Source organism: Eublepharis macularius, chromosome 1, assembly GCF_028583425.1.
Source record: "Eublepharis macularius isolate TG4126 chromosome 1, MPM_Emac_v1.0, whole genome shotgun sequence".
Taxonomy (NCBI): domain Eukaryota; kingdom Metazoa; phylum Chordata; class Lepidosauria; order Squamata; family Eublepharidae; genus Eublepharis; species Eublepharis macularius.
Genome location: NC_072790.1, coordinates 30,056,496 through 30,069,919, shown reverse-complemented (window position 1 = coordinate 30,069,919; position 13,424 = coordinate 30,056,496). Strand labels below are relative to the sequence as shown.

Here is a 13,424-nt window from a genome sequence, read left to right as displayed (position 1 = left end):
GCAAGCACAGTCTGTAGCTTGGCCCTCAGTGGACTGGCCTTTCCCAGGTCCTTCCTATCTCTGAGATTTACCTACTTCACAAGAAGATAGTTTCAGGTGGGTAGCCATGTTGGTCTGCAGTAGAAGAACAAGGTTCAAGTCAATAGCACCTTACATGGCACTTGTGAGGAAAAAAGGGGTAACTGTTTTGTATAAATGCCAATAGAAATGAAAGCTAAGGTGATTTTTTAAATAATTATTTCTCTGGTAACAAGCAAGAGTATAAAGCTGGGGTGGGGGAGAGACTGGTGCCATGAAAGGACAGTTTGCTGCATTGGGGATTGACTAACCAGATCTTGTAAACTAGGAATTCTTCTCTGGGCTTCTTTGCATCTGATGAAGAGAACTGTGGTTCTTGAAAGCTTATGCTACAATAAAGTTGGTTAGTCACTGGACTCTTTACTATTTTGCAACTACAGACTAGACATGGGCACGAACCAAAAAAATTTAACAAATCCGCGGTTCCTGGTTTGGTGCCGATGACGATTCTGAGGTCGCGAACCGCAACAGACATTTCCTGTTGCCAAACTGGTTTGCGGTTCACGGTTCACGGTTCGTGGTGCTCAAAACGGCCCCTGTTGCACTTAGAGAGCCCATGTTCACAGGGAGTGTGTAGCAGACTCTCCTCCAGCCAGCACCCAAGTTTGGTCAAGATTGCAATAGGGATCTTTGAGTTATTCCCTCTCCAATCCGAGGCCCCCAGGAAACTGCCACAAAAAATCCAAGCTCAATTATACTCTCTCTGTCTCTCCCCAAAGGCTAGCAAGTAGCAAGCAACAGCTCTCACACTCCACTGCTCACTGAAAGTGAAAGCCAGCCTAGGAGCTCAGTGCTTTTTATAAACTGAGGTCCCATAGAGCAAGTCAGGAGGTCTGTGTTTGGCTGTCAGAGCTGCCTATCAGGGTTTGCAGGGATGAGATTGGAGTACCCATGGCTACAGAACACCCCTCCCCCCTCCCTCCCCCGGGTGTCTTCTCCCAACTTGTAACCACTTTGCAGCTCAATGGTTGGAAGGAAGACGTGCCGATCAAGGTAAGCTGGGCTTCGATTCGGGTTTCCAGGGCAACAGAAGGAGTGTAGACAGAGTTCAGGCATTCCCCCGGCTCTGTTTCCAGGGGAATTGATTGATGGCGCCCTGACTGTCTGGCTTCCCAAACCGCGGCCAAATGCACCGAACCAGGCTTCTTCCGAACGCTGGTTCGTTTGCCATGGACAATCACGAACTGCCGGATCGTGATCATGCGATCGCCAATTTCGTGGGTTTTTGAAGTTCGTAATGCGGTTCATGCCCATGTCTACTACAGACTAACCTGGGCCGTTTCCACACTACTCACCTTCATCTGGAATGCTGCGGAACGTCATGAAAAATGCGGAAGATAGAGTCCTCTCGCGCAAGTTTTGCTAACTCCTCTGGATCTGGGCTTCCTTGGCTTCTGTTTAGAGGGCTAAACAGACCTTTTACACCTTTTCCCACATGTCTGAGGACTCAAAACATGGTTTTGTTTCAATTTTTTGAAAACAAGGTCTGACCTTTCCTGGATGACCAATTCTCTTCCCGATTCCAGATTGTGCCCTGCATTGTACGCAAATAGCTCCGCTTTAGGGAGAAAGATGTTTCTCGGTTCTCAGTGCCAGTCATTCCGATGCCAGCTGTGTAATGGGATTCATCTGGCATTGCGTAACCATCTTCAGCAGCTGATCTCAGCTGCAAAGTTACGGGTTTCGCGCAGAAGTTTAATTTTTCCAGCCTTTGCACCCTGGAGCTTCCACACTCACTGGGCTTAATTATGTTCCTTAAAACTGATTGTTATCTACTTTCTGCTCTGGTTTTAGGCTCTAGCTTTCACAAGCGCCCTGTCATGTGATAGTGAGAGGCCCCTAAATTACCCAGTTTTTAAAATTAAATTATGGCCTACATCTTATTGAGGTGGCAAACATCAACTCTACTACTTAAGACTGCAGGTTGGGGTGGTTCACTTGATGGAATATCCACCTTCACACACACCCCTCACAAAATTTTCTATGTATAGAAAATTAATATGTTGTGGAGAAAGTTAGTCTAGAATTTTTCAATCAATCAAAACCATAACATCAATAATAATCTTTAAAAGTCATTAAAATAGTCCGGATGCAGGCTATTTAAATAAATATTTGCGAGTCCATATATGGGCATAGCAGATGGCTGAGGGCAGCCCCAGAAAAAGTCCCCCATTTCTGTCCCTTTTGGAGTTTGATTCTTCTCTGCTCATGGGACCCAGTTGCAGTTGTTTTTTGTTGATGTTGACAAACAACAAGAAGCAAACATCCAAGAGCAGAAAAAGAGCTCCTCTCTCCTATTATATATTTTTTAAAAATCCCCCATGGATATTCTGTAATATGGTTTTAAATCTGTATCACATTAGGGAATCATTTAATTCATATTAGAGAGCCTCACTGAGCCCCTGAGAATGTTTCTTCAGAGGTCTTTTCGTTATAAAAATGGGCACATGGACACCTCGTTATTTTCTTCCTTCATGTATACAGTTGGCAGACACCAGGGAGTATTACAAAAACCATGGAATACATTTACTGCATCCCTAAATATGAGAATCACAGAAGTGTGCGCTTAAAATTATCTCAGCTGTTCCTGGCTTTCACAAACACTCAGGGAAATGGCTAAAAATGCTAAATTAATAATCCAGAGGTGTTAGCCTGTAGTAGCAAAATAGTAAAGAGGCTGACTCTTTAGTAATAAGACTTACCAACTTTATTGTAGCATAAGCTTTCGAGAGCCACAGTTCTCTTCGTCAGATGCATGGAGGGTATGAAGAAACTGGCCAAAGATATATAGATGGTGAAGGGAGGGGGGAGAGGGTGCAGGGAGTGAGGGTCATGTAAATGTAAATAAGTTCATGAAAAAGATGGAATGCACAATCCAGGCTGGGTGTGACCCCTCCCCTCCATGGCAGAATCTGAATAGAATTCCTGAAGGCAGTTCCTTTTGGTAATGAGATCACCATTCATAGTCTCTATTCAATCCAAGTCTGACTGAGTCAAATTTACATATGAATTCCAATTCAGCAGCTTGCCATTGGATGCATCTGACGAAGAGAGCTGTGGCTCTCGAAAACTTATGCTACAATAAAGTTAGTTAGTCTTAAAGGTGCTACTGGCCTCTTTACTAAATAATGTGTGACATGTTTTTTTAATTTTTTTTTTTATTTTTAATATCTAACATAAAAAACTACAAAGAACTACAAAAATATAAGGGGGAAGAGAGGGAAAAAAAGGGAAGGGGGGAGTGGGAAAAGGGAAAGGGCAACACATAAACAACAAACACTGCACTACATGTCTTGTATTCCCTTCATGCTGTAATTTTCCTTAAAAGTTAACTTTCTAATATGCTATCAGATTGGTAGATTTTGTACAATACAAACTATATTCAGGATCAGACTTTCTTCCCCCCCCCCCCACGTCTCGGTCTCAGCTCTCTCTGTGCGGCTGGAGCAGCTGCGCCCGCTCTCTCTCCCCCCCCCACTTTCCCCTTCAGATTTTGAACTTTCTTCCTGCTGAAACTCCTGATGGTTGAGCAAAAAGTCTGTCAGCTGTGCTTCTGATGTAATCTTGTAAGTTTGATCCTTATATCCAAACCAAACACCTTCTGGAAACAACCATTTATATTTTACATCACATTTCCTCAAGGAAGCCGCAAGTCCTTTATACTTGAATCTTCTTTTACGAGCCAAAAATGGAACATCTTTCAATATTTTAACCTTGTTGCCCAAATAATCCAAGTCCACATTGTACGAATTATATAAAATGGTGTCCCGAGTCTTCTTAGATGAAAAGTCAATAATAATCTCGCGAGGCAGCTGACGCTTCATTACATACTTTGAAGATGTCTGCCGGACTTCCAAAATATCGCTTTTTAACTCTTCTTTAGTTGCCTTTGCGAATGGCGCCAAAAGTCCAGACACCAGATCTTTCAGATTTTCACCTTGCTCCTCTTTTACATTTTGAAGACGCAGTACCGTTTGGGCACGGTCCACTTGCAATCCTATTATTTGATTCTCCAAAAGCTTCACTTCCTTACTTGCTGCTTTCATGAGTACTGCGTTCTCGTGCGCAGACTGCTCTGCTCCGGTCGCTGTTTCTTTAATGGTTTTCACTTCGCTTTCCACTGAATCAACCTTTTGCCCCATTTCATTTAGTTTCGCCACAAAGGGCTGCACAGCATCGAAGACTGCTCTCCTCACCATCTCTTCCAGGGTTTCCCCCTTCCCCATAACGTCGCCATCACCGATTTACTTATTGCTGGGCTCTGCTTTCTCGTCGCCATCTTGGGGGGGGGGCGCCAACTAAGTTCCGAAACTCCGTGAAGGGGAAGAAATCCGCTCCTTCTTAGCTTCAACTCCCACCAATCCTGTGCATACGCTTAGAAGTCAGAAGGGATTCGCTTACTTACAGGTTTTCACCTTAAATCTGCTTATTGCCGTTCTCCATGGCCCGGCAGCGCGCGAGGCGCTGCACAAGTCTGCCGGCCTCCGTTGGAGCAAACGGGCAATTTACCCCCTGCATTGCTTCCAGAAGGTTCTTCCCGCGGCGCCCCGGACCCTGACTCCCTCACTGGGAGTCCTGGGGGTTAACCCTTGCGGGTCAACCGCCCGGTCAGGCTGCTCGGACGTTTCCTCCCGGACCTGCGGAGAGGAGCATCCGACATGGGCGGGAAAACGAAACTGAATCAATGTGTGACATGTCCCAATTGCTCATCAAATATCCTGTGAACTGAGATCATATAATATAATAACAGAGTGCCTATATTCCGCTCTTCTAGACAGATTAGTGCCCGCACACACAGCGGAGAACAAAGTGTTATTATTATCCCCGTAATACACCTGGGGAGCTGGGTGGGCTTTGCAGGTGCCTGCGGGTTTGCCCCATTGCCCACTGATCGCTGGTGATTGGTGGGAGGTTGCAAGTGGTCCAACAATCGCCTGCTGCTGGCAGGCAACCTGGGCAAGCACACAGCAGGTGCACTCCCAGCGGGGAACAACAACATCACTTTCTGAAGTGACATCATCGTACTTGGCAGGGGAGTGCCCCTGTGCTTCACAGAGCCCGATTTGGAATTGGCCCCACATGAAACATAGGAGCACTCCCAAGCAAAGTGTGAGGACGTCACTTCTGGAAGTGACGTCATCACGTTGGCACTGAGAGGGCTCGTGCACGCTTTGCGTGCTCACAAAGATTGCCACACCTGTGAATACCAAGTCTACCCCCACCCCTCTGGGAGGGTAAGGGTCCCTCACAAACTAGAGCCGGGGCTCAGAGGAGCAGCTTACCCAAGGCCATGCGCTGAGCTCATGGCAGTACTGGAATTTGAGCCAGCAGTGTGCTAATTCACTACCCTACCACTTAACCACTATGCTACAGGAAGAGGGGCAGACACCAAGTTGATCACAAAATCAGACAAAATAAGATTTCATAGTGATCATCCCTCTGTGAGGAGCAGGCCTCTGACCCTCAGCATAGGATAGGATCCAAAGAACTGCACATGCAGTTCAGCGCATTCCCTAAGGCTCCCAAACACTTCCTCTTCTTCTGTGGCCTTCCAAAACTTGCTCCAGAAAATTGCTGCTTCTACATTCTCTGCCACTGGATTCCAGGGAAGAGTAGTAGAGGCAGCAGCAATGGGTGGTTTGCGACAGGCAGGACCTTATGGCTGCTTTCTGCTGCTTCTCAATCAGAATGAACCCCTCGATTCTCTCTTTAAGTCCTTTAGTTGAAGAACAGGATACTTCCTGGTATATCTTAAAAATCTTTCAGATATTTATCAGTCTCTTTCAGTTTCCAGTAAAGGGCAAAATACATGTGAATATAGCTAGGGGAATCCTAAAAATATTGACGAATATTTCTATATTGTGAACAACTAATGTATAAACATTTCCTGTTTTATTATAATTCCTTTATATATGTGTATTTAATAGTACTTTTTTAAAATGGAGAAAAAGTTCCGTGTGCCCTCCCCGACCTTAAATGATGCAAAAACAAACATCTTGTTACAGTGACAAAAACAGAGTAACAATTCTTTAATCATATAAGTCTTTTTTTTAAGCAAATGGTACATGGCAAGATCAGTTATGGGAAAGCAGAATCGTTTTATTGAAAGCTGCTCTTGGACTCCCTCTTGTGGTTAAAAAATACAGGCGCTACTGAGATATGTACATTAATGTATTATTTTTACTATTGAGAGCCAAACTACATGCTGCTGTAGCATAGTGGTTAATGGTCGGGATGGAAATCAGGTCTCTGCTGGTTCTAATCCCACTACTGCCATGAGTTCAGCAGGTGGCCTTGGGTAAGCCACTCCTCTTACCCCAGCTGTATCGTGGGGATAATATTAGCACTGACTTTGTGCACTGCTCTGAATGGGGCACTAATCTGTCTAGAAGAACGGTATATAAGCATGGTTATTATTATGCTACCATTTAGAGGAGAATATAATTGTTTAAAAATTGCAATGAGGGCCCAATCCTGATTGGGCGCACGGCACAGTGGCACCATGCAATTTTGTCGCCCCCCGACCTTTCCAGGTGCCAAAATAGTCATGGGGGGGGCTATTCTGGCACTTGGAGAGGCATGTAGGGGGGACAAGATTTCATGGTGCCACTGTGTCATGGCCCCACGACAATTTTTATACAGCTGAATTCTCCTCTAAAATGGCATTGGCAGTCCAACCTGCCATAATGTGTAGTTTGGCATTGAGTTGGGCTTTTTCCCAGGTCAATATAGCACAGTTTATAGCCTCATAATGTTGCTAGACCAATACTTGCTGTTGAGGTCCTGGCAGAACAATAATTATGATAATGATAACAACAACATTCAATTTATATACTGCCCTTCAGAACGACTTAATGCCCACTCAGAATAGTTTCCAATAGTTTCCAGAATAGTTTCCAAAGGGTGTTGTTATTATCCTCATGACAATCACCCTGTAAGGTGGGTGGGGCTGAGAGAGCTCTGAGAGCGCTGTGACTGACCCAAGATCAACCAGCAGGCTTCAAGCAGAGGAGAGAGGAATCAAACCCGGCTCTCCAGATTAGAGTCTTGCCATTCTTAACACTACACCAAACTGACACAGGAGCTGGACATGCTCTAGGATGGGGCCCGTGGCAATGCCAGCAAGCGGGTGGGCAGATGGGTGAGCAGGCCAGAGAAAAAGCCCTCCCATGCCTGGAGCTATAAATTGCATATGGGAAGAGACAGTCCACACTAAACATTACCAGGATCCAGCTGGGTGCTTCTGACAGAACTGCGTTTAGTCCAGGGAAACCTAGCTGGGTAGTCTCTTTGGAGACCCGCGGACATGAAAACCAAGAGAAGCGAATGCCTTGGACTGATCTGTTCAGGGTTGGCTGTGGCGATCTAGCAGTCAATCACAAATGGAGTTCCCTTTTGGACAAGATGATCCCGTTGCAAATGATTGCTGGAGCCCCGCAGAGCCTTCTGACCTGACCTGACATCCCAGGGGTCATTCTGCCACAAGGGGCAGTGAAACACAGACAGGGTCACCAGCAACTGGTGGGAGACTCCCGTGGAGGAGGGACGCTCGCCGGTGACTTAATACTATGCTGCCACCAGCATGACTGGAAGTGAAGTAATCACCTTGCTGTCGATGCTCTCGTGCTCGGCCGCATTTTGACTGAATGCTAGAGCATGCTGACAACACCGTCATGTCACTTCTAGTCACGGGAAAAGATCAACACGGGTAGCAATGTTAGTCTGTCTGTAGCAGTAGAAAAGAGCAAAAGTCCAGTAGCACCTGTAAGACTAACAGATATCTTCTTCAGATATCTGATATCTTGCTCTTTTCTATGGTTGTTTGAAAGATGAAGTGAGCTGTGGTTCACAAAAGCTCATACCCTGCCACAAATGTTGTTTGTCTTATAGGTGCTACTGGACTCTTCCTCTTTTCTCATGGAAAACAGTAATTTTTCAAAAAGCCCCAGAAAGTTTGTAATAAGTATATTCCCCTCTAAATCCCAGGGGAGGGAGTTCTGCGGTTTGGGGGCAGTCATTTAGAATGTCCTTTCAATGAGGCACACTGGGGCAGGGTGACAAATCTATGTCTGATGGGTTATTGTGAGCCTAAGAAGAACTGCAATGCCATTTATGCAGGGAAACAATAAGGATACCCATTACTTGGGATTCTTTCAAGGAATGTACATGTGGCTTTAAAAACCACTTTTTAAAAAATTATAAATAGCCACTCTAGCACTTTGTAGTCTTCATGGTGCTTTGGTTTGTTTGTTTGTTTAAAAGTAAAGGTAAAGTCCCCTGTGCAATCACCAAGTCATTACTGACCCATGGGGGGACGTCGCATCACGACATTTTCTTGGCAGACTTTCTACAGGGTGGATTGCCATTGCCTTCCCCAGTCATCTACACTCTACCCCCAGGAAACTGGGTACTCATTTTACCGACCTCGGAAGGATGGAAGGCTGAGTCACCCTTGAGCCAGTTACTTGAACCCACCTTCTGCCAGGATCGAACTCAGGTTGTGAGCAGAGCTTGGGCTGCAGTACTGCAGCTTACCACTCTGTGCCACGGGGCTCTCTATTTATTTAATTCCATGTATATCCCACCCTCCCCGCAAGCGGGCTCAGGGTAGATCACAACATTAATATATACAAGGTTAAAAACATTTAAAAAGAGAAGTAAGTCATAAACTATGTAGTAACACAATGCTACACAACACAACTGTACACCAAAGACTTAAAATTCACCCCACTAGACACGTCCAGAGACCACAGGCACAGTTCCTAGAGAGGAATTGTCCTCCGTGTCTCCCACATAGCTTCTACAATATTTTGGTTTGTCAGTTGGCCCCAGTTAATACACAGTGATTTGCTGGAAGCACATATTAAAAAGCTGTGGTAGAATTTAGAATACGCTGCATTCTTAATCCAAAACAAATCTCCCCTGAAAGACTGACGCTTTCGGTTTGCGAAGCAGGATTGATTCGCAGGACAATGCAAACCTCCCTTTTTAAGCCAGAGGTGGTTTTCGTAATTTTCCAGCACAATCATCATTCTCAAATGTAGAAATGTTTCCTAGTGTTACAAGACCTTTGCTGTCCATTAAATATTAGATGACCTCTCATATAAAAAAGAAGCTGTTCGTCCCATTTTATGGAAAAACAGTACATGACTCATGGATTGTGAAAGATACCGTTTCCCCTTTTGTCTGTACATCTTGTGCTTCCATGGAGGAGTGAGTCTTTGGCTTTGACTATACTTTAGTGCCTTCTATCTCTTTCCAATCCCTTTAATCCCCGTTGGCTACAAAAGCAGATGTTCAGGATCCTTTGTGAGGCTTCATCACCCTTTGCAGATGCGATTGCCGTTTTGGCGCCAGAAGGACAGCTGTCCGTGGGACACAGCAAGGACCTTTCCAGGGCAATCCTAAGGAGAGTTGCACCCTTCTAAGCCCATTGGCTTCAATGGATTTAGGAGAACGTAAGCCAATTTAGGATCTCCCTTGTCCATCACCTAATCTGGCATTCTTCTCTTCATGTCGATTATTTTTCATGCTGCTTCACACAAAACATCTTCAGTACGTTGTTTATCTGAAAGAGAACACAGATGTGGTGCCAAACATGGCAAGGTTATTTTTGAAGGGACAATTTGCACTCCTTCAGATGCATGCATAAATCAGACATCATATATTTGGGGATGCAAGGTAAGGGAGGAAAGGAGGCAGGGTATAGCCCGATCTCGGAAGATAGCAGTGTTGGTTCTCGGATGGGAGACCACCGAAGAAGACTCTGCAGAAGGCGGCCATGGCAAACCACCTCTGCTTCTCGCTTGTCTTGAAAGCCCCTTTTTGGGGTCTCTGAAGGTTGGTTGCAACTTGACAGCATGAATGTACATATGTATGCAAGGTAGTTCTGTTTATTTTCTTGGTCCGCCTTTTCTGTCAGCAAACTCCTAAAGCAGCTTGCATAGATAACTCAGTTAAAATATTATAAAAGCACAGTTCATCGTATTGCATGCCAGTTTCCCCTCCCCGCTACATATCAAAAGCACCCTTGCCCAGCTTAACAACAGACACACTGCTAACATTTGTATGATGCGGCATCAGCCCATCTCACCAGCTTCAGCGTCCCAGTTCAAGAACCCATTTTTCAGTTCTAGGCATTTTATGATCGCAGACCTCTGGCACTTGACTCCAAAACTTATGAAGATCTAATCCGGGACTTACATTTTCCATTTGAGGAAAAGGCTGACAGTACAGTTTCATGCATCTTGATTTTGATCAGAAGGCTAGAATCGTTGTGGTGTTGTCCTCTGTAGTGCAATGTACGGTGTGCATATGTTCATTCATATTTTGTTCACTAGAAAAGTGAGCAAAAATAGTTTGGGAGTCATTTTCCATTTGTTTTAATTTTTATTCTTTACTGTAGTTATGACAGCCCTTACCTGGATAGCCCTGGGCAGCCTGATCTCACCAGATCTCAAAAGCTCATCAGAATTGGCCTTGTTTAGTATTCGGATGAGAGACTACCGTGGAAGCCCAGAGTCTCAACAAAGAGGCAAGCAATGGCAAACCACCTCCATTCGCCTTTTGCCTTGAAAACCCCTCGATGGTGTCGTCAGAAGTCGGCTGCGACTTGATAGCCCTTTCCACCACCATTGTTATGCCTCCAGTTCTTAAAGTTACATGGCAGTTTTAAATGTGAGACATTTCCGGTTTGCGGTGAGATTGTAGTAAAAGATTATTCATAGTCTGGATACCAATATTTTGCACTTTAGGGAGCACTCTTAACATCTTTAATTATGTACTTTGTAAAATGAATTTTGATATAAAGAATTTTGCTATAAAAATTGTTTTATAATTTGGGACAGGCAATGTATTTATAGTTAGCTTTTCATGGCTTATTGCTTCTTTCCAGTCTTTTCCTGTAATACTCCCCTTGTAATGCAAATTAACTTCATTGTATTCAGTTATGTCAGCATTTTCCTCCCAGCCCAGAAAGTTTCTGGAGTCAGAACTAGAATGCTGAAATTTCTCCATGGAGCATTAAAAATCATCTGCAATAAGGCACAGGGTTTAGTTCTTCTTGCATGTCCTGTTTTTTATTAAAACCATAAACCGTTTCCTTGATTTTTTTCCCCTCATGGAAGTAAGCAGACTCGTTCAGCACGTGAAACATTTGATTGGGTCTCACAAGCTCCTAGCTAGGCTCCACCTTTGACACTGAGAAAGTTTGTCTCTGTTCCTTCCCTTTGCTGCAGGCTGCCTGCCTTCCAGCAGGTACCAGCAAAATGTCTGTCTCTTATCTCCCACAGGTGTGCTGAGAACCAGAGCAGAGAACGGAATAGTGAGCAAGCGTAACTCACTTCTGTGTAGATAGAACCAAGCTTGTGCCCAAGCCAGTGAGTGATGGGAAAGTCACTGGTGGAAGAATGAGTGGTGGCTTACAACAACAACAACGTTTGATTTATATACCGCCCTTCAGGACAACTTAATGCCCACTCAGTGGTTTACAAAGTATGCTATTATTATCCTCACAACAAAACACCCAGTGAGGTGGGTGGAGCTGAGAGCGCTCCAGAGAGCTGTGACTAGCCCAAGGTCACCCAGCTGACTTCCAGCAGAGGAGTGGGGAATCATACCCGGCTCTCCAGATTAGAGTCCCGTGCTCTTAACCACTACACCAAACTTAGTGCTCTGCTTCATATTCTTCTCTAACACAATCTTCTTGGGATTATATAAGGTATAAGCAAGTAAACCAGAACAGCACACTCTTTGACCAATGGTGCAAATTACAGATTCCCAGGGGCTACTTCAGGTTGAGGAAAAGGCACAAGGGGGGGAAGCTTGACATATCCCCTTGATCTACAGTCCCCTTGATCTATCTGAATTTGGGTCCCTGGCGGTGATTATTAGAGGTAAAATACACTGGAAGCCCCGTTGCCCGATGTTGCGCTCTGAGGCAAAGATCTTCCCTAAACCTGAGGTACCTTTGACTTTCTTTCACAGTGACAGCCAGTGTGGTGTAGTGGTTAGAGTGTCATACTAGGATCTGGAGGGCCGTAGTTCAAAAGCCCACTCTGCCATGGAAGCTCACTGGGTGACTTTGGGCCAGTCACACTTTCTCAGCCTAACCTACCTCACAGGGTTGTTGTGAGGAAACAATGGAGGAGAGAAGAACCATGTCAGGCACTTAGGGTCCCCTCTGGGGAGAAGGGCAGGGTATAAATACAGTAAATAAATATTTGAAGTAAATATGGTTCGGACAGACGTTGGTTTTTATGAAAGAAAATGGAAATATGCCCAGGCTTCTGTGTTACGGTTCTGAAGAAATGAATTTTTGTCTGCCAGTTTTGATGCAGTGTTGTGGTTATTTAAAAGCTGGTAAAGGATACCCTGAGGATCAAAAGATGGCAAAGCCAATTTCTTCACTCTTTGATGCTTTATTCACTTCCATAGGGGCCCCTTGGTTGCTTCATTCAATTGCGCTGACGTCAATAAGGGATATCATTAACTGGTTTTGCTAAATGTCACGTTTTCTCGATTTTCACAGGGCGAAAGGGGCTTGCCAGGTTTGCAAGGATTGGTTGGGTTTCCTGGTGTGCAGGGACCTGAAGGGCCCCCTGGGACCCCTGGACTGAAGGTAAGATTTGAGACCACCAACTAGACACCATGGCAAATGGTTTGGCCGTGGATCTTCCACAGCTTCTACAACATGCAACGATTGGCCAATTGGGGGAGCATAGTCATGAACTTAATAGCACTTTTTGGGGGGGGGGTGACCTGATCAGAGATCTGCTGCTGTCTCATTGATCTGCAGTGAAAAGAATTAACCTGAAGGGGTTTAACTTGAAGCCCTGATAAACCAAAAGACTTTTTCTCACCTCCACTTATCTTTCTTACAGGGTATTATTATTATTATTATTATTATTATTATTATTATTATTATTATTATTAATTAATTACATTTCTATCCCACCCTTCTTGCAAGTGGGCTCAGGGCGAGGTACAGCAGTTATAAAAATATAATACAAATATCAAAACAATTCATAAAACAACAGTTCATCATAAAATCAACAAACCGATAATAACTGTCCCAAGATGGGGTCAATTTCAGATTCCTGCCCATCAGCATACAGGGGGAGGAAAGCGGACAGATAATGTACTGCAACCCATACGTGGGTCAGCAAATGAATGGGCACTACATAGCCCTGTGCTGTACCCATATGTTGGGCAGCTGGCCAGTGGACGCTGTATAAAGAGTCCAGTGGCACCTTTAAGACCAACCAACTTTATTGTAGCATAAGCTTTCGAGAACCACAGCTGACTTCGTCAGATGCATCTGACGAAGAGAGCTGTGGTTCTCGAAA

The 13,424-nt window shown here is 44.7% G+C and overlaps 1 protein-coding gene across 1 annotated transcript in view; it reads left to right on the top strand.

The window, feature by feature from the left end:
* Positions 1-13,424, top strand: part of COL4A1 (collagen type IV alpha 1 chain) — a 185,302-nt gene that overhangs the window by 71,003 nt on the left and 100,875 nt on the right. Inside the window, exon 3 of the mRNA XM_054970138.1 lies at positions 12,608-12,697. Coding sequence (XP_054826113.1) covers positions 12,608-12,697 — 90 coding nt within the window. The remainder of the gene's footprint in view (positions 1-12,607; positions 12,698-13,424) is intronic.